Source organism: Stenella coeruleoalba, assembly GCF_951394435.1.
Source record: "Stenella coeruleoalba genome assembly, chromosome: X".
NCBI classification, from domain to species: domain Eukaryota; kingdom Metazoa; phylum Chordata; class Mammalia; order Artiodactyla; family Delphinidae; genus Stenella; species Stenella coeruleoalba.
The window spans coordinates 108,546,131-108,568,202 of NC_137152.1; the positions used below are offsets into that span (position 1 = coordinate 108,546,131).

General features: G+C 44.3%; 1 protein-coding gene across 1 annotated transcript in view; it reads right to left on the reverse strand.

Moving 5' to 3' along the window:
* Positions 1-4,515: 4,515 nt before the first annotated feature.
* Positions 4,516-22,072, reverse strand: part of GPC3 (glypican 3) — a 444,101-nt gene continuing 426,544 nt past the window's right edge. The window contains exon 8 of the mRNA XM_079911642.1: positions 4,516-5,014. Within this exon, the coding sequence (XP_079767768.1) occupies positions 4,848-5,014 (167 nt within the window). The 3' untranslated portion in view covers positions 4,516-4,847. The remainder of the gene's footprint in view (positions 5,015-22,072) is intronic.

Below are 22,072 nucleotides of genomic sequence, written 5' to 3' on the forward strand. Positions count from 1 at the left end.
AGGCCTTTGTTTCTTGAAGGTAAATTTGATTTTGGGAGACAGCTAAAAACTACTTGGCAGCAAATCTAGTGAATGAGGTGGTTGATCAAGCTGAAGAACGTCATTTTGGGTTCCAAACAAGGTTTGACTCTAAAGAAATGAGGTTGATTTTCTTGTATGTACATAAACTGGCTCGACAGCAATTCCAAAGGAGGACTTCCAAAATGTGTGGCCTTGGCAAGAAAAAAGTTTCTCACCCCTGTTCACACACACACTCACACTCCCCCCACACACACAGTGTATACTGCCTGGCCCAACGTCTAGACAAGTAAAATCAAAAGCCCTTGGAGTTTAGTTTAAAGAAGTCAGTTACACGAGTATGGGGTGGAGGAGACCTGGCCTGGCAGCCATTCTGGCAAAAACACGTGAGGGTTTCAGTTGGCCACAAGCTCATCGTTCATGAAGAGTGTGACGTGGCTTCTAAGTGTCTGCATTCTTGGACTGCTGTCTGGTGGAGGTCTTGTGCTCTGTGGGAACGTAAACACCCATGCTCCGTTCTGCGCCGGTGCAGGGGCACCATGAGCTCAGCTATGGTTATGACAGCGTAAGAGGACCACTGACCCACTGGAGCGTGGAACAGGGCTGAAGGAGCTGAGAAAACCAACCCAGGAGAGGCAAGAGTCAGTGATTGAAAATTATTGCTGAAGGACAGCTGTGCAAAAAGTGGTATCATCTTTTTTTTTTTTCTGGTTGCATTGGGTCTTCGTTGCTGCACACGGGCTTTCTCTAGTTGCGGCCAGCGGGAGCTACTCTTTTTTTTTTTTTTTTTCTGTGGTACGCGGGCCTCTCATCGCCGTGGCCTCTCCCGTTGCGGAGCACAGGCTCCGGACGCGCAGGCTCAGCGGCCATGGCTCACGGGCCCAGCCGCTCCGCGGCATGTGGGATCCTCCCGGACCGGGGCACGAACCCACATCCCCTGCATCGGCAGGCGGACTCTCAACCACTGCGTCACCAGGGAAGCCCTGGGGGGCTACTCTTCATTGCGGTGCTCAGGCTTCTCATTGCGGTGGCTTCTCTTATTGCAGAGCACAGGGCCTAGTGCGCATGGGCTTCAGTAGTTGTGGCATGCTGGCTTCAGTACTTGTGGCTCGCGGGCTCGAGTGCAGGCTCAGTAGTTGTGGCACACAGGCTTAGTTGCTCTGCGGCATGTGGGATCTTCCCAGACCAGGGATCGAACCCATGTGCCTTGCATTGGCAGGCAGATTCTTAACCACTGTGCCACCAGGGAAGTCCCAAAAGTGGTATCATCTTAATCTCATGTTGGTCTTTATGGAAGAGCCAAGACCAATGGGTGGAAATTATAGGAAGGCAGATTTAGGCTCAACCTACCAAAGATTCATTCATATTATAGAATTATACATTCAGTATCGTCTCACGTGTGTGAATATGCACCTAAAGAGAGAAAATGACTGGAAGGATTTCAATCAAATACTTAATAATAACTATGGGGTACGGAATGATGGGATAAATGTCATCTTTTAAACTTTATGTGATGATGTACTATTAGATTTTTATTACCTGTATATATTGCTTTTGAAAAAAACAAACTTTCTAAAAATTGTCGGTGTCCAGCAACCAAATAAACTGTTTTGCAACCTAGTGAGGGCCCAGCCTTAGGCACTAATCCAACACTGATTGTGGGATGAATTAGTGGGTCCTTTTCAGCCTAGGGATTCAGTATGTTGTTCTATGATTTAACCTTGTTCAAATACCAGAGTTGAGCTGGTGGAAGTTCACACGTGGATCCAACGAGAAAGGGGCCTGGAAACTCACAACAAGATGGGGCAACTTCCCAATTGCCAGGCCTATTCTAAGGACAATAGTCATCTTAACAAAATTCATGTAGGACGTTTAAATCAAAGGGTAGGATAAACACCTCAGAGGTGAAAAGCCACGAGCAACTAGCTGTGAAACTAGATTCTGAACTAGAAGAATAAATATAGAGGGATAGGAAGAGGCATGGATAAAATGCTAAAAGACAAAGGCCATTGAGGAAAAGTAAAATGTCAATTGGAGATGGTGGATTTTCCATGTTTCGTAAGTGTGAACGGTTATCCATTTTAATTCTAACCATTCAACTGAAGCCAGCAGGCCTTGGATATTATAGAGTCTTCTGCCCCGCATCACTCAGCCTGCATGGACCGTAGCTGGCAGTATACCAAGACCGCAGAAACGCTGGCTGGCTTGGGTCGCGTTCCGGGAACTGAAGTATGTCAAATAGGACCTTAAGCTGGCGATGCCCTGAGAGGCACGTGGGAGCAGAACACGCATAACACCAGTGCTGGGCAGAGGGACTGGCACTTACTCCCTTTTGGGGCCAGTGGTGCCACAAAATGAGAGCAACGAAGAAACTAGACACCTTGACCTGATTCTCCACTTTACAAGAGGGAAACCGAAGAGGGGAAGTGAATGAGAAGGATGTGTAGAAACAGTCCCCTTCATCTCCCAGAAAGGAGAAATGGACTTTAAGACAGTGCCCTTCTGCTTGCAGGCATAAAACGTGATCTCAGGGTCACACATTATTTTGGCCACATTAAAAACCTTTCTGGGCTTCCCTGGTGGCACAGTGGTTGAGAGTTCGCCTGCCGATGCAGGGGACACGGGTTCGTGCCCTGGTCCGGGAAGATCCCACATGCCGCGGAGCGGCTGGGCTTGTGAGCCATGGCCGCTGAGCCTGCGCGTCCGGAGCCTGTGCTCCGCAGCGGGAGAGGCCACAACAGTGACAGGCCCACGTACCGCAAAAAAAAAAAAACAAAAACAAAAACAAAACAAAAAAACCTTTCTGTAGAGCGACAGGGACGACGATTAGGCGGTAACGAGGCTTTCGAGACTTCTTCTGATCTGGTGGTGGTAGCCTGGCACACTCGAGTCCAAGGAACAAACCTTTGCCATATTTAGGTCTCATGAATCAAAGAACAAAGATTCTCACAAATCCCATTCAAATACAGAAATAATGTTTAAAAGACGAAGATAATGCCAGTTCAAGTCTTACCAACCGCTATAAATCATTGAAAGCATATTAACAGATACCACCGATCGTAGCCTTGACTTCAACAAAACCAACTGAAGGCAACACTTAACCAAACATTTCTAATTGGCATTTGCAAAAGTTTCTGCAAAGGATGAAAATGGCTATCGGGAACTTGTGCTCTGCAGGAGACCCTGATGAAAGTGTGTTGGAGACAGCCGGAGGGGAAAAGATAAGTTATAAGAAACTCCCCTGCCTGCTTCCCACAGGCTCACCTCCTGCCACCTCCTGCCACCGGGCAGAAACGGGAGCACCTGGCTGGGCCCGCCTCCCAGTATCAAAGGGGACATTCCAGTCCTTCCTTGACCTTGACTCATACTCTGGCCCTGTGCCTCAGCCCCTTCTCTCTCCTCCTCCTCCAGCTTTGCCCCTCTTTGCCCTCAGGTGGGAGTTGAGTTCCCACTCATTAGAGTCAACAGCGTTTCTGGTGATCCGACCTGGCAAGTGGGCAATAAGCCAGGCATTGGAAACAGTGGCAAGTCGGTCGTTCCTGAGGTTCTTTGGCAGCGGGACGTTCAAAGAGCAGCATCAGCTGCCGATGTTGGAATCAGTGTTGGTGTCGGACCTTCAGCTCCGTGAGAGCAGGGATCCAATCTGTTTAGTTTTGTATCATCTCCAGCAGCTGGTACAATGCCTGACAGCCAACAGGTACACAAGGTCTAGTTGTGGAACAAACGACTGTTGAAGGAGCCCGTCTGAGGCCAAGAGCCGTGTTGCTTCCTATAAATCCTGGGTTTCCCGGTGACAACCTCTGCAACCTGACCCAGGGCAACTGCCGGCCCTGCCACGTGGCAGCCCCTGGAGAAGGGAGACGGGGAGCACAGAAGCTTGGGGAATTACTTTGCACTATTGGGGCTCCCCTCTCTGGGTCGGGGGAAGGAAGGATATTGTGCACATGATCCATACAGAGGATTTCTAGTCGGGCAAAACATTTTCAGCGAAGTGAAATTTGTAGAGAGAGATGGGGCACTTTCCTGAGATGCCTTTAGTTTCATAGGCCAGATACTCTACCCCGTTTGTAGATGGAGATTATGGAGTGGGTGTGTGTTGGGACGGACTGGCTTTGACTGGAGCTTGGAGCCAAGGCTGATACTCACCCAAAAGGTAGGCAGGGAGGGAGGGGGATTTTCTTATACTGAGTAGAAAGCTAGGTGAGGAGGGGGAAAGCATTGCATGGTCACCACGTACGTGGGCTGACAAAAAAAGACCCAATGCTGGGCTTCCCTGGTGGCGCAGGGGTTGAGAGTCTGCCTGCCGATGCAGGGGACGCGGGTTCGTGCCCCGGTCCGGGAAGATCCCACATGCCGCGGAGCGGCTGGGCCCGTGAGCCATGGCCGCTGAGCCTGCGTGTCAGGAGCCTGTGCTCCGCAGCAGGAGAGGCCACAACAGTGAGAGGCCCGCGTACCGCCAAAAAAAAAAAAAAGACCCAACACATTTTTATTTGAGCATTTATTTTTTTTTCCAAAGAAATCCATGCAAAGGGAAAGACAGAGAGAAAGACATGGTAACCATGTTCTAGCAGCCAAACATAGGAAAATAATTTGGCACAATCTGATTTTTTTCTTCATTGCAAAAGGACAATCTATACTACCACTAAAATTTACCGTCCTCATAAAGATACCATTTGATTTTCGAAAACGTAACTCATGGTTAGTCTTCTACTTAATGGCTGGAGGAGGTATATAAGATAAAAAAATAGAAAAAAAGAAAAAGGTGGTTCCCTTTATAGAGGGAGACCACAGGGTGCTGAAGGGCAGCACGTGTGCGGTGACCTTGGCAGTCAGTGCACCAGGAGGAAAGAGCACACCACGGAGATTGCCAAGCTGGTGAGAATCTTCATGGGGGAAGGGCCGTTCCCGAGGTTGTGAGAGGCAACTATCTCATTGTCCTGATTCACATGTTGCTTGCTTCCAGGAGCATCGTCCACGTCCAGATCATAAGCCAGTTCTGCCGAAAGAAAGGGAAGAATTTCAATACAGGCTTACCAACAGCCTCAGGTTTGCACTCTTCACGGCCCAAGCGCTTGTCTGCGCTGCTGGGATGCCCCAGCTTTGATTTCCTTTCGTTGAAGGTAAGGCCGCCAGGAGATGGGAAGAAGACAGGGGTGTTGTGGGCGGGGCCCGCTCGAGGAAGATGGCTAGTGGTGCTCCTGCCAGAAATCCCACCAACAGGGAGAGAGCTGGCTTCTCCCCTCCCACCTTTGGCTCCACCCACAGCCCAGAGTGCACACTGGCCCTTTCCCATCTCCCACCTGGCAAGGCCATGCTTGAAGGTCATTTTCACCAGATCTCACAGGTATCCAAACGTAAGGTGCCATGTGGGTGACTACATGCGTGTCCTTGTGTGTATGTGTGTTGGTGGGAGAGGGGATGTGGTAGCGTCCCAGGGTACCTTTCCTGGGCCCTGCACCCCGTTCAGATTTTCCCCTGGGAGGCCTTGCCTTAGCGTTGATGATAGGGTAGTTTGCCATTGGAAGTTGTTTTATTTTTCTCAGAAATACTTCTTGTATCTATACGGTCTTTTCACCGCCCACCCCTAACACACATACCCACACCCACACAGGATATTGGGTTGGCCAAAAAGTTCGTTTGGGTTTTTCTGTAAGCGGAAAGACCCGAACTTTATGGCCAGCCCAATATAATGCATAGAATTATGCATTATATATGCATAGACTAAGGAAAGGCTAATGGGTAAGGGTCCTCTTTCTTCGACTGCCTACCGTTTATGAGATATGCTCATGATTCTGAAAAGGAATTGGGGTGTTGGGGTTGGCCTAACGCGGAAATCTCCCAGAGGGTAAATCTAAGTAGATAGTGGTTTGTCAGGAAATTAAAGACAGCTGGTCCTAGCCCAGGGCTCAGTTTCTCTTAGATTTGCTTTTCCAGATTTAGAGTTCAAATCTACTCCCTTGGCTTTTCTGGACTCAGTCACCAAAGTTTGTTTCTATTTCAGTAGCTTGTGAAGGTGATGTGATGTGAGTGACCTCAGCAGCCAACTGTCCTGTGGCCAATGGAGCCAGAAAGATCCCTTGGGGACATGGAGATGCATAGCAACAGGCACAGAGGAAGCGGATTCTGCAGAAGGAAGGAAGGAAGAGCTCCTCTTACAGGGGATGAAACACGCAGTAAGTCACAGGAAGAAAGTGTAAGGACTCAGCTGGTCCAGGATGTGTGCAGAGCAGGGCCCAGGACCACGGCTGCTGTGAGGCTGGCATTCCTTAGAGCAGGCAGCAAGGTCAAGGTGATCAAAGCCAGAGGATCTGATTACAGCCCACAACGCTACTTTCCAAAGGGCTAGTGCAGTTTATAATGCCACCAGCAATGATGAGGGAACCAATAAAAGATACTGTAGTCTGTATAAGATGATATCTCAAAGTTTCTTTAATTTGAGTGTATTTGATTACTAGTATAGATGAACTTTTGCTGTGTTTTAGTTCTCAATGAATAACAGTTCATATCCTTTGCCTTCTTACCTAATGCGTATTGATATTTTCCCTATTAATCTGAATATATATTTTACTGAGTCCTTTGCTTATCACATTTGATACAAGTAATTTTTCTATTTTGTTACTAACTATACTTATTTTTCATTGCTGTACAAGGAAATGATGTCCTAACTTTTAATATCTATGAATCTGACCACATTTTGCTCTTCTGAAGCTGAGAACGTGTTTCTTCTTGAGTGCTGATGATAATAGTGCAAATCAAAATTTCCAGGGAACCCTCTTACTGAGGGAAAGGTGAACCAGTAGACTAATATCCATTCCCTCTCCCCCCAGAATAAACAGATACAAAGAAAATCAGAGAAAAAGAGCAATGGGCTACTTGGAAATCAGACCTCTTTCTCTGAAAGGTACGGTGCAGCGCGCACAGAGCAGGCCGAGGTCAGCTGTCAGTCGGCAAGGATAGTGCAGGCTTAGATCCCGATCAGATTTCACCAAAGTCGAGAACACATACGGCTGGATCTGTTGAAAGCCCAGCCTTGAGTCTCATGGCAACTTCTCAACTTAAATGAAGAGGAGGATTTTTCGGGCTGACCTGAATGAGAGCACTTTCAGCAGCGCCTTCAGATTCATTTTCCAGATATCCCCCTTGCCTAACATCAGGATTAAGCAAGCAACATCTACTAATGTGACCACTCAGCGCCTCCACTATTTACCCTGCTCTTCAAATAATCCATGAACACTACACAGTTTTGTCTACTCTAGCAGTTGTGGAAAACCCAGCAGTTATGTTAGATCCAGTAGTTTCTCATCTTATTGCCACCAAATACCTCTTTTATGTCTATCTCTTGGAACCTATGTTTTGAAATTATAAAAATGACTACCAATTATTGAGTCCTCACTGTGTGCCAGGCACTGTGCTAAGCCCTTTATATACATGATCTCATGTAATCGAACCTTCTCAGTAATGTTGTGAAGTAGGTATTATAATTCCCATTTTACTGATGAGGAAGCTCAAGCTCTGGTTACTTCTTTTGCCTGTATTTACACAGCTGGTAAGTGGCACAGGTGTTCTTTGAATGCAGGCCTGACTCTGAACCTCATACGGACCTATATCATAAACAAATTGAAAAATTTTGTACATATACCAAGTATACTGCAGTCAGTAAATAGTAATGGGTTCCTTCTTGAAAAAGAAATTGAGGAAAATATCCTGCCAAAGATAACTAACTAACTAAAGAACACGTGAAATAAAACAAAAAGACAACCTACAGACTGGGAGAAAATATTTGCAAATGATGTGATGGACAAGGGCTTAATTTCCCAGATATCCAAACAGCTCATACAACTCAACAACAAAAAAACAAACAACCCAATCAAAAAATAGGTGGAAGATCTAAATGGACATTTCTCCAAAGAAGACATAGATGGTTAAAAAGCCCATGAAAAGATGCTCAACATCACTAATTATTAGAAAAATGCAAATCAAAACTACAATGAGGTATCACCTCACACCGGGAAAAATGGCCATCATCAAAAAAATCTAGAAACAATAAATGCTGGAGAGGGTGTGGAGAAAAGGGAACCCTCTTGCACTGCTGGTGGGAATGTAAACTGGTACAGCCACTATGGAGAACAGGATGGAGGTTCCTTAAAAAACTACAAATAGAACTACCATATGACCCAGCCATCCCACTACTGGGCATATACCCTGAGAAAACCATAATTCAAAAAGAATCATGTACCAAAATGTTCATTGCAGCTCTATTTACAATAGCCCAGAGATGGAAACAACCTAAGTGTCTATCATCGGATGAATGGATAAAGATGATGCGGTACATATATACAGTCGAATATTACTCAGCCATAAATAAGAGTGAAATAATGCCATTTGCAGCAACATGGATGGACCTACAGATTGTCATACTAAGTCAGAGAAAGACAAATATCGTATGATATCGCTTATATGTGGAATGTTAAAAAATAGGGTACAAATGAACTTATCTGCAAAACAGAAATAGAGTTACAGATGTAGAAAATAAACTTATAGTTACCAGAGGGTTAAGAGGGCGGAGGGATAACTTGGGAGATTGGGACTGACATATACACACTACTATATATAAAATAGATAACTAATAGGGACCTGCTGTATAGCATAGGAACCTCTACTCAGTACTCTGTAATGGCCTATATGGGAAAAGAATCTAAGAAAGAGTATATATATGTATAACAGATTCCCTCTGGTGTACAGCAGAAACTAACACAACATTGTAAATCAACTGTACTCCAAGAAATTTTTTTTTTTTTTTTTTTTTGCGGTACGCGGGCCTCTCACTGTTGTGGCCTCTCCCATTGCGGAGCACAGGCCCAGTGGCCATGGCTCACGGGCCTAGCCGCTCCACGGCATGTGGGATCCTCCTGGACTGCGGCACGAACCCGTGTCCCCTGCATCGGCAGGCGGACTCAACCACTGCGCCACCAGGGAAGCCCCGAAATTTTTTTTTTTAATTAAAAGAAATGAAGTAATGCCGTTTGTAGCAACATCGATGGACCTAGAGATTACCATACTAAATAAGTCAGAGAAATACAAATACCAATGATATCACTTATATGTGTGGAATCTAAAATATGACACAAATGAACCTATCTACAAAACAGACAGACTTGCAGACAGAGAACAGACTTGTGGTTGCCAAGGACGAGGGGGATGAGGGGAGGGATGGATTGGGAGTTTGGGGTTAGCAGATGCAAACTATTTATATACAGAATGGATAAACAATAAGGTCTACTGTATAGCACAGGGCACTATATCCAATATGCTGTGATATGCCATAATGGAAAAGAATATTTAAAACTGTATATATGTGTATAACTGAATCACTTTGCTGTACAGCAGAAACTAACAACAGTATAAATCAACTGTACATCAAAAAAACATGAGAGGAAAAGGTCTGGAGCTGCCGAAGACGCAAGAGACTTTTTCTTCCCGCTTTGTTTCCTGGTGCGCGAGGAGAGGGGATTAAGAGCGCTGCTTAAAGGAGCTCCAGAAACGGGCGCGAGCCGCGGCTAAAAGCGCGGACCCCAGAGACGGGCAGGAGACGCTAAGGCTGCTGCTGCCGCCACCAAGAAGCCTGTGTGCGAGCACAGGTCACTATCCACACCCCCCTTCCGGAACACTGTGCAGCCCGCCACTGCCAGGGTCCCGGGATCCAGGGACAACTTCCCCGGGAGAACGCACGGCGCGCCTCAGGCTGGTGCAACGTCACGCTGGCCTCTGCCGCTGCAGGCTTGCCCCGCACTCTGTACCCCTCCCTCCCCCCAGCCTGAGTGAGCCAGAGCCCCCGAATCAGTGGCTCCTTTAACCCCATCCTGTCTGAGCGAAGAACAGAGGCCCTCCTGTGACCTACAGGCAGAGGCGGGGCCAAATCCAAAGCTGAGCCCCTGGGAGCTGTTGAGAACAAAGAAGAGAAAGGGAAATCTCTCCCAGCAGCCTCAGGAGCAGCAGAGTAAAGCTCCACAATCAACTTGATGTACCTGCATCTGTGGAATACATGAATAGACAACGAATCATCCTAAATTGAGGAGGTGGACTTTGAGAGCAAGATTTATTATTTTTCCCCTTTTCCTCATTTTGTGAGTGTGTATGTGTATGCTTCTGTGTGAGATTTTGTCTGTATAGCTTTGCTTCCACCATTTGTCCTAGGGTTCTGTCTGTCCGTTTTATTATTTTTAATTTTTTTTCTTTTTTCTTAATAATTATTCTTTATTTTACTTTATTTTCTCTTTCTCTTTTCCTTCTTTCCTTCCTCCCACCGTCCCTCCCTCCCTCCTTTCTTTCCTTCTTTTCTTCCTTCCTTCCTTTCTTCTTCTTCTTCTACTAATTCTTTCTTTCTACTTTTTCTCCCTTTTATTCTGAGCCGTGTGGATGAAAGACTCTTGGTGCTGCAGCCAGGAGTCAGTGCTGTGCCTCTGAGGTGGGAGAGCCAACTTCAGGACACTGGTCCACCAGAGACCTCCCAGCTCCACATAACATCAAACAGCGAAAATCTCCCAGAGATCTCCATCTCAACACTAGCACCCAATGGCGAGAGCTCTCCCAGGTATCTCCGTCTCAAGGCTAATACCCAGATCCACTCAATAACCAACAAGCTCCAGTGCTAGACACCCCATGCCAAACAACTAGCAAGACAGGAACACAACCCCACCCATTAACAGAGAGGCATCCTGAAATCATATTAAGGTCAGAGACACCCAGAAACACACTGCCGGATGCGGTCCTGCCCACAAGAAAGACAAGATCCAGCCTCACCCACCAGAAAACAGGCGCCAGTCCCCTCCACCAGGAAGCCTACACGACCCACTGAACCAACCTTAGCCACTGGGGGCAGACACCAAAAACAACGGGAACTATGAACCTGCAGCCTGCAAAAAGGAGACCCCAAACACAGTAAGATCAGCAAAATGAGAAGACAGAAAAACACACAGCAGATGAAGGAGCAAGGGAAAAAACCACCAGACCTAACAAATGAAGAAGAAATAGGCAGTCTACCTGAAAAAGAATTCACAGTAATGATAGTAAAGATGATCAAAAATCTTGGAAATAGAATGGAGAAAATACAAGAAATGTTGAACAAGGACCCAGAAGAACTAAACAGCAAACAATGATGAACAAAACAGTAACTGAAATTAAAAATTCTCTACAAGGAAACAATAGCAGAATAACTGAGGCAGAAGGACGGATAAGTGACCTGGAAGATAAAATACTGGAAATAACTACTGCAGAACAGAATAAAGAAAAAAGAATGAAGAGACTTCAGGACAGTCTCAGAGACCTCTGGGACAACATTGAACACACCAACATTCGAATTATAGGGGTCCCAGAAGAAGAAGAGAAAAAGAAGGACTGAGAAAATATTGGAAGAGATTATAGTCGAAAACTTCCCTAATATGGGAAAGGAAATAGTTAATCAAGTCCAGGAAGCACAGAGAGTCCAATACAGGATAAATCCAAGGAGAAATACACCAAGATACATATTAATCAAACTGTCAAAAATTAAATACAAAGAAAACATATTAAAAGCAGCAAGGGAAAAACAACAAATAACACACAAGGGAATCCCCATAAGGTTAACAGCTGATCTTTCAGCAGAAACTCTGCAAGTCAGAAGGGACTGGCAGGACATATTTAAAGTGATGAAGGAGAAAAACCTACAACCAAGATTACTCTACCTAGCAAGGATATCATTCAGATTTGATGGAGAAATTAAATCCTTTACAGACAAGCAAAAGCTGAGAGAGTTCAGCAGCACCAAACCAGCTTTACAACAAATGCTAAAGGAACTTCTCTAGGCAAGAAACACAATAGAAGGAAAAGATCTACAATAACGAACCCAAAACAATTTAGAAAATGGGAATAGGAACATACATATCGATAATTACTTTAAATGTAAATGCACTAAATGCTCCCACCAAAAGACACAGATTGGCTGACTGGATACAGAAACAAGACCCAAATATATGCTGTCTACAAGAGACCCACTTCAGACCTAGAGACACATACAGACTGAAAGTAAGGGGATGGAAAAAGATACTCCATGCAAATGGAAATCAAGAGGAAGCTGGAGTAGCAATTCTCATATCAGACAAAATAGACTTTAAAATAAAGACTATTACAAGAGACAAAGAAGGACACTACATAATGATCAAGGGATCAATCCAAAAAGAAGATATAACAATTATAAATATTTATGCAGCCAACATTGGAGCACCTCAATACATAAGGCAAATACTAACAGCCATAAAAGGGGAAATTGCCAGTAACACATTCAGTGTAGGGGACTTTAACAACTCACTTTCACCAATGAACAGATCACCCAAAATGAAAATAAATAAGGAAACACAAGCTTTAAATGATACACTAAACAAGATGGACTTAACTGATATTTATAGGACATTCCATCCAAAAACAACAGAATACACATTCTTCTCAAGTGCTCATGGAACATTCTCCAGGATAGATCATATCTTGGGTCACAAATCAAGCCTTGGTAAATTTATGAAAATTGAAATTGTATAAAGTATCTTTTCTGACCACAAAGCTATGAGACTAGATATCAATTACAGGAAAAGATCTGTAAAAAAATACAAATGGAGGCTAAACAATACACTACTTAATAACGAAGTGATCACTGAAGAAATCAAAGAGGAAATAAAAAATACCTAGAAACAAATGACAGTGGAGACATGACGACCCAAAACCTATGGGATGCAGCAAAAGCAGTTCTAAGAGGGAAGTTTATAGCAATACAAGCCCACGTTAAGAAACAGGAAACATTTTGAATAAACAACCTAACCTTGCACCTAAAGCAATTAGAGAAAGAAGAACAAGAAAACCCAAAAGTTAGCAGAAGCAAAGAAATCATAAAAATCAGATCAGAAATAAATGAAAAAGAAATGAAGGAAATGATAACAAAGATCAATAAAACTAAAAGCTGTTTCTTTGAGAAGTTAAACAAAATACATAAACCATTAGCCAGACTCATCAAGAAAAAAGGGAGAAGACTCAAATCAATAGAATTAGAAATGAAAAAGGAGAAGTAACAACTGACACTATAGAAGTACAAAAGATCATGAGAGATTACTACAAGCAACTCTATGCCAACAAAATGGACAACCTGGAAGAAATAGACAAATCCTTAGAAATGCATAACCTGCCAAGACTGAATCAGGAAGAAATAGAAAATATGAACAGACCAATCACAAGCACTGAAATTGAAACTGTGATGAAAAATCTTCCAACAAACAAAAGCACAGGACCAGATGGCTTCACAGGCGAATTCTATCAAACACTTAGAAAAGAGCTAGCACCTATCCTTCTCAAACTCTTCCACAATATAGCAGAGGGAGGAACACCCCCAAACTCATTCTACGAGGCCATCACCTTGATACCAAAACCAGACAAGGATGTCATAAAGAAAGAAAACTACAGGCCAATATCGCTGATGAACATAGATGCAAAAATCCTCAATAAAATACTAGCAAACAAAATCCAACAGCACATTTAAAGGATCATACCCCATGATCAAGTGGGGTTTATTCCAGGAAGGAAAGATTCTTCAGTATACGCAAATCAATCAATGTGATAAACCACATTAACAAACTGAAGGAGAAAAACCATATGATCATCTCAATAGATGCAGAGAAAGCTTTTGACAAAATTCAACACCCATTTATGATAAAAACCCTGCAGAAAGTAGGCATAGAAGGAACTTTCCTCAACATAATAAAGGCCATATATGACAAACCCCAGCCAACATTGTCCTCAGTGGTGAAAACCTGAAAGCATTTCCACTAAGATCAGGAACAAGACAAGTTGCCCACTCTCACCACTGTTATTCAACATAGTTTTGGATGTTTTAGCCACAGCCATCAGAGAAGAATAGGAAATAAAAGGAATCCAAATTGGAAAAGAAGAAGTAAAGCTGTCACTGTTTGCAGATAACATGATAGTCTACATAGAGAATCCTAAAGATGCTACCAGAAAACTACTAGAGCTAATCAATGAATTTGGTAAAGTAGCAGGATACAAAATTAATGCACAGAAATCTCTGGCATTCCTATACACTAATGATGAAAAATCTGAAAGTAAAATCAAGAAAACACTCCCATTTACCATTGCAACAAAAAAAATATCTAGGAATAAACCTCCCCAAGGAGACAAAAGACCTGTATGCAGAAAATTATAAGACACTGATGAAAGAAATTAAAGATGATACAAAGAGATGGAGAGATATACCATGTTCTTGGATTGGAAGAATCAACATTGTGAAAATGACTCTACTACCCAAAGCAATCTACAGATTCAATGCAATCCCTATCAAACTACCAATGGCATTTTTCACAGAACTAGAACAAAAAAATTTCACAATTTGTATGGAAACTCAAAATACCCCGAATAGCCAAAGCAATCTTGAGAACGAAAAATGGAGCTGGAGGAATCAGGCTCCCTGACTTCAGACTATATTACAAAGCTACAGTAATCAAGGCAGTATGGTACTGGCACAAAAAGAGAAAGATAGATCAATGGAACTGGATAGAAAGCCCAGGGATAAACCCACGCACATATGGTCACCTTGTCTTTGATAAAGGAGGCAGGAATGTACAGTGGAGAAAGGACAGCCTCTTCAATAAGTGGTGCTGGGAAAACTGGACAGGTACATGTAAAAGTATGAGATTAGATCACTCCCTAACATCATACACAAAAATAAGCCTAAAATGGATTAAAGACCTAAATGTAAGGCCAGAAACTATCAAACTCTTTGAGGAAAACATAGGCAGAACACTCTATGACAGAAATCACAGCAAGATCCTTTTTGACCCACCTCCTAGAGAAATGGAAATAAAAACAAAAATAAACAAATGGGACCTAATGAAACTTCAAAGCTTTTGCAAAGGAAACCATAAACAAGACCAAAAGACAACCCTCAGAATGGGAGAAAATATTTGCAAATGAAGCAACTGACAAAGGAATAATCTCCAAAATTTACAAGCAGCTCAATAACAAAAAAACAAACAACCCAATTCAAAAATGGGCAGAAGACCTAAATAGACATTTCTCCAAAGAAGATACACAGACTGCCAACAAACACATGAAAGAATGCTCAACATCATTAATCATTAGAGAAATGCAAATCAAGACTACAATGAGATATCATCTCACACCAGTCAGAATGGCCATCATCAAAAAATCTAGAAACAATAAATGCTGGAGAGGGTGTGGAGAAAAGGGAACACTCTTGCACTGCTGGTGGGAATGTGAATTGGTACAGCCACTATGGAGAACAGTATGGAGGTTCCTTAAAAAACTACAAATAGAACTACCATATGACCCAGCAATCCCACTACTGGGCATATTGCCTGAGAAAACCATAATTCAAAAAGAGTCATGTACCAAAATGTTCATCGCAGCTCTATTTACAATAGCCCAGAGATAGAAACAACCTAATTGTCCGTCATCAGATGAATGGATAAAGAAGATGTGGCACATATATACAATGGAATATTACTCAGCCATAAAAAGAAACGAAATTGAGCTATTTGTAATGAGGTGGATAGACCTAGAGTCTGTTATACAGAGTGAAGTAAGTCAGAATGAGAAAAACAAATACCGTATGCTAACACATATATATGGAATTTAAGGAAAAAAGTGTCATGAAGAACCTAGGGGTAAGACAGGAATAAAGACACAGACCTACTAGAGAACAGACTTGAGGATATGGGGAGGGGGGAAGGGTAAGCTGTGACAAAGCGAGAGAGAGTCATGGGCATATATATACTACCAAATGTAAGGTAGACAGCTAGTGGGAAGCAGCCGCATAGCACAGGGAAATCAGCTCGGTGCTTTGTGACCGCCTGGAGGGGTGGGATAGGGAGGGTTGGAGGGAGGGAGACGCAAGAGGGAAGAGAGATGGGAACATATGTATATGTATAACTGATTCACTGTGTTATAAAGCAGAAACTAACACACTATTGTAAAGCAATTACACTCCAATAAAGATGTAAAAAAAAAACAAACATGAGAGAAGTCAATGTTTCCACATAGAACTGATCACAGACTTGATTAAGTAGCTTTATTAAGCTTTGTGAAATACTGCAAAGAGCTCTAGGTTTGGGGACCCCAAATGGGCATTATAGCAGTTCTGTTCACCTGAAGCAATCAGCAATGATGGCTAAGGCCATCATGCACCCCTGGCACAAAGCTGGGCGAAATCTTCTACCTCCAAAAGACCCAAGGAATATTCAGAAGAATACCTTCTAGTGCTTCCTACGCTGTGGCTACAGGTTTCCCAAGGCTTCCCACTCAGCAGCAGCAAAGCTTTATCACCCAACCCTATAGCTGGGTTCCTGTGGCTGACACTGATGGGAGTTCCAGCAAAGACACACTCTGGGCCTGGGCCACCATCACAGAGATTAGAGATGAAGGGGACATCTTCTTAGCATGACAAGGAAGCACTATGGGACACAGAGGAACTGCGGGTTTGGTTAAGATAACTATGGACATTCCTGGACGGGAGAAATATAATCCAATTTAATTCAAGAAACGTAACAGTAGTCTACTATGGCCCAAGCATTGAGCTAGAAGCTTGGAGAAAGACTTAGTGTCTGCCTTCAAGAATCCCACAGTCTGGTAAGGAAAATAGACCAATAGACAAACCAACGAGACAGTTGGCAGAAAGCAGAAAGGGTTCGGATAAAGGCACAAGTGAAACACCAGGGTGACAGAGGGAAAGAGAAAAATTCCAGATAAAAGAAGGTTCTGGGAAGGCTTCTTGGGACAATTGGGCCATAACCTGCACCATGAAGGATGGGTGGAACTATATAGCAGGGCTGAATGGGATGGTTATGCATTTCAGGCAGAGGGTTCAGCTTGAGAAAAATCATTAATATCTGCGAATGTGGATAGGGCATACTCAGTAGGAGCAAGTAGCCTCGACGGAGGGAAGGAATGTAGAGTTCACATCGCTGTGGCGTGTGTATGTGTTGCCTGGTGGGTGATAAAAGGTAGGGCAGGAAGGACAAGTAAGTAAGGGCCAAATCATGGTGGATTAGGAATGCTAAGACTTTCTCCTGTGGGCAATAGGGAGCCACTGCAAGGTTTTTAAATAAGGAATCCACATAATCTGTTTTGTGTTTTTCAGAAATCACTGTTAACAGTTTGGAGGACAGCCCTAAGTGGGCGGGAGAGACTTGTCAGACATGTTGTCTTGGGAAAAAGAAGAAGCCTGTGGGAACAGTATCTGGGGATCAGCCAGTAGCAAATATTAAAAGAAAATTTAAAAACCTATGAAGAAGCTAAATCCACACCAAACCAAAACCTTCTCATTTTGCTACGAACCAGATGCCTTATGGGAATAACCACAAACCATACCCTTAAATCACTCATATTTTTATGTTTATCAGTGATTTTCCAGACTATATCTTTGTTTGGTTAGGTACATATTGTAAAACGCACATAAATTGGCTTTTGTCTTTCAGCTGAACGTCAGTGAGAACCTTTTGGGCCAGCAAGGAAATTTTCATGCTAAATCCAAAACTCTGTTTCTATTTGTAATCAGTTTAACTACACCCAGTGGGTTAGACCCAACAATCTGTACTAATGATACACTCAGCCCTGACTCTCATTTTGCTCTTACGTCCTTTGTGTTGCAGAATAGATAATCCCTTTAAATGATCACCAGTCATTAAGGTCTGCACTTCGTGTGGAAAAGTTTTTCTGCATCAGAAGAAGCACCCAGTGGGGAGCGCCCCCCACTAAGTTATTCAGTCTCCTAGGATAGTTCCTAAGGAACAGGGCACCTCCTGGGGGTCTGGAGCCCTGGGTTCCAGGCCAGGCTCAGTCACTGAGTTACTGTTTCACCCTTGGCAAGTCATTTCCCTCTCCTCTGGGCCTCAGTCACCCCCATTTTGCTAAATCGGTGTATTGGACTAGATGAACCCTAAATTTCCTTCCGTCAGTAGTTCTGTCCCTCTCTGATTCCAAGGCTCTTGGGGCCCAGTGAGGAGCTCAGGCTGCGATCATTCTTCTACCCACAGCAGCCAAGGGGGCTGCCCCCACCAGGGCACCTATGAGCAGGGAGAGGCAGTCAGTTGCTTCCCTTATGATGTGAGGCTTTCTGCTGATCACCACCGACCAAATTCTGAATCCACTTTCTTCTTAAGCTGGTCTAATTGTGGATAAGAGACCCTGGCAATAAGTAAATCCACACTGGACTGTTTTTGTTTCCTTTAAACCCTGGCATAATAACGTCTACTAAAGGCAGTACACACCAAGCTTTGGGGGAGAAGTTGCTGGGCCTGGGCTACACAGGCAGCCAGGGAAAATCTGTCAGCCAGTGAGACGAGCCTTTGGGCCCTTACAGAGCCACCGGGGTCTTGAGCGTATAATAGGATTCTAATGCTTGCCCTCTGATGGCGTGGGCATCAAGCAGGGCAAGGCGCTGCTACAGGGGCCTTACCCACACCAGCGGGCCAACTCCACGGGGCAGCCTGGAAGAAGAGCTGCCGTCACACTACCAGCGGAGCGAATGCTGCTGCTTGCCAAGCCTGCACCAGCAGATGGCTTCAATCCGGCCCTAATATGGCAACAGAGCAATACCGCTCTCCCTGCGTTTTGTATTTGCTGTGCACAGTTGGCCCGCAGGACACGAATATGCGAAACCTTCAGTACATTGCTTGGTAGACCCCAGAGGCTGAAGTTGGGGAAAGCACTAGAAATCGTGTTCATTACACTACTGCTCACTCTGCTGCCCCTTCCCACAGAAGCCTTTGGGCCCCACCATTTGCTTCTGAATCCCCAATAGATCTCGGTTCCCTTGTCCTCCCCTCAACACAACCTTCCTTCCTGCCACATCAATCCCCCACCCTCACCCCGCCTCCGCCCTGTCAACCTTTCTGAACTTTCAGGTGTGAAATGACTACTTGGACTTGAAAGCAGAGGAAAGTGACTTTGTTAATGAGCCTCAGGTCTGCGGGAGTCTAGATTTTCTTCTTCATAGATCAGACGAGGGGGAAATGGCACACTTGAGGCCTCTGGTTTTAATTGGTCTAATGGGACTCCTTTTAGGGCCCATTTCACAACATGCCTTCTTGACAAGTGAGCTGCCGATTCTGCCAGCTAAATGACTGTAAATTCTGGGAATAATCCAATCGCCTCTCCTGGAAAAGGGCTGGTGCAATGAGATGCCCACTTCATTTCTTACAGCTAATTCCAGCCTGCAAATACCCTCAGTTACAATGCTGGGATGTTGAAAGAATACAGTTGATTTTGCCACTAGTATAGGCATGGCCTCTCTTCCTATAGGCTCTATTTCTCCGTCTGGGGTGGGTGTACCTTCAGGTTACACTGCAGTGGGCTGTGGGTACGTGAAGCCATGGCATGCTTCTTCCCTGGGATTTAGGGCAAAAGCACACTATTTTATACTGAAACATGCAAGGCTGTATGATGGAGCAAAAGTGCGCTATTTGCAAACTCACTGAAGACTTCATAAGATATTTCCTGTTTACTAGGACCTTGAGGTTATGTCCCAGATCCTCAGGAACAGGTGTTTATTCCCACTCTTCACTGCCTGTATGGGGTACTTAGGTGGAAAGGTCTTATAAGCACTGTTGGGACACTTGAGTCACCTGGGCTTGGTACACTACCAAAGCTGGGCATTTTGACTCACATAGTCCTGATTGGTGACTTAAGGTAGCTTTTCCGATGACAACTTCCTTGTCAAGAGGGGAACGCCATGGCAATTGCCCTTAACTGGGGCTCAGACTGATTAGTGTCTAATACAAAATGGTGTCCAGGGGATTCAGCCACTAACTATGCTTCACTATTGCGTCCAGCCATTGAGAAAGGAACAATAAAAAATACGTAATCCCTTTGGAAATCAGATCATTTTACTGTAGAATCTTATGATGTGGGCCACTACTGTGCTTGTTTAGGTACATAATGAGTCAGGTCATCTTCCCAGAAACAGAACGGCTCCATCCTGGAAAGTGTGACAGTATGAGTGGGTGGTGTGGTACTGGCCTTCCGCCACCAGTCCTAGAATTATCATCACCTTCCACAGGAGTGTCACGACTATTACCCTCATGGCTACAGATCCTTCTCACCTGAGGCTACCTAACAGCTCCACAGGAATCACAGTTCCTCAAAGCCTTCCCTTCCCACAGGAGGGGGGGGGGGTTACCTGATTCCCATGGGCTTGAGAGTCAGTGGAACACAAGCAGCTGGTGACTGAGACACTGTTCAGCCAGGCCCAGGGGAGAAGATGCAGAGAACAGGCTTCAAGAAGGCAAGGGAAGGACTTCCCTGGTGGCGCAGTGGTTAAGGATCCGCCTGCCAATGCAGGGGACACGGGTTTGAGCCCTGCTCCGGGAAGATCCCACATGCCACGGAGCGACTAAGCCCGTGCGCCACAACTACTGAGCCTGCGCTCTAGAGCCCGTGAGCCACAACTACTGAGCCCGCGAGCCACAACTACCGAAGCCCGTGTGCTCTAGAGCCCGTGCTCGGCAACAAGAGAAGCTACCGCAATGAGAAGCCCGCGCACCACAACAAAGAGCAGCCCCCGCTCGCCACAACTAGAGAAAGCCCGCGTGCAGCAATGAAGGCCCAACACAGCCAAAAATAAATAAACAAACAAATAAATAGATAAAAGGCAAGGGAAGAGAACACTTTAAAGAGAGGAGGAGAAGCATGGTGGAATGTTATAGAGAGGTCAAGGAAAGTAAGGATTGAGAAGAAGCTACTGAAAGTGTCAACTAGAAGGTTACAGGAGATGTTTGAGAGAAGTTTCAGTAGGGTGTTTAGGTCAAAAACCAGATAGTACTGAGTTGAGAAGAGAGTGGGAGCTGACGTGGATTCACTGAATACTGATTAGCCTTCGGAGAAGTTTGACAGTGGGTGACAGTGGCAGTGAAGCACTGCCAGCCTAACTGTGCTGAGGCTTTGTGGCAGCGCTATCAGTGTCACAACACCTGTACAACCAAGTTCACTAGAAGGTGCCTCCAGAGTTCCGACTCGAGACGGCCTTTGGAAACGCTATATTGTTATCTCTGATGCATTAACAACCTGTATGAGACACCAGATACCTGTATGCCAATGTTTATAGCAGATTATTCACAGCAGCCAAAAGGTGGAAGCAACCCAAGTGTCCATCAATGGACGAATGGATAAACAAAATGTGGTCTATCCATACAGTGAAATTTTTTCAGTCATAGAAAGGAATGAAGTACATTCCTACATGTACAAGGTATATGAACTGCAAAAACATGATGCTAAGTGAAAGAAGCCAGTCACTAAATACCACATGTCATATGATGCCATTTACATAAAATATAAATAGGCAGCCTAGGCAAATTTTGGCAATAGTGGCAGCGCACACATCGTGTGATTAACGCCAGTGAACTGTATCCATAATGGTTACAATGACAAATGTTTTGTTATATATATTTTACCATGATTAAACAAACCATAGGAACCAAAAGATTTGGGGTGCATCCTAGTTCCTAAGGGGAGTGTGAGTGCATTGCTCCTCTGGCATTTTACTTTGTAGAGGGGTGTGTGAATGTACCCCGATACCCAAGCGTCAAGCCCCACATGGTACTCCTTCAGTGCTTTGAAAGTCAAGTTGTCCAAATGAATTAAAATGGATATTTAAGCACTACCTTAGAATTGCAAATATGGCTCCTCAATTGGGAATGAAAGGAGAAGGCAATTTCTGTCACGGGTTTTAGTCTGAGGCTATTTTAAGAGAAATCTATATACAACCTCAGGAAACTTACATTTGCTTTTCTGAGTCATGCAAATGATGCTCAGCTGAAAATGCATTTAAAAAAAATCAATGAAGCAGTGAATACACTCTGTCCTCATTACTTTAAAAAAATTAATGGTTTAGATTCACAGAGCTCTGTTTATAATGTACATTTCAAGCATGATGCAGCTACAGAGGTATGCAGTCATTGGGCTTGGAGGATGCAGAAGGAGAACACAAAATGTCACTTTTTGTAGCCAA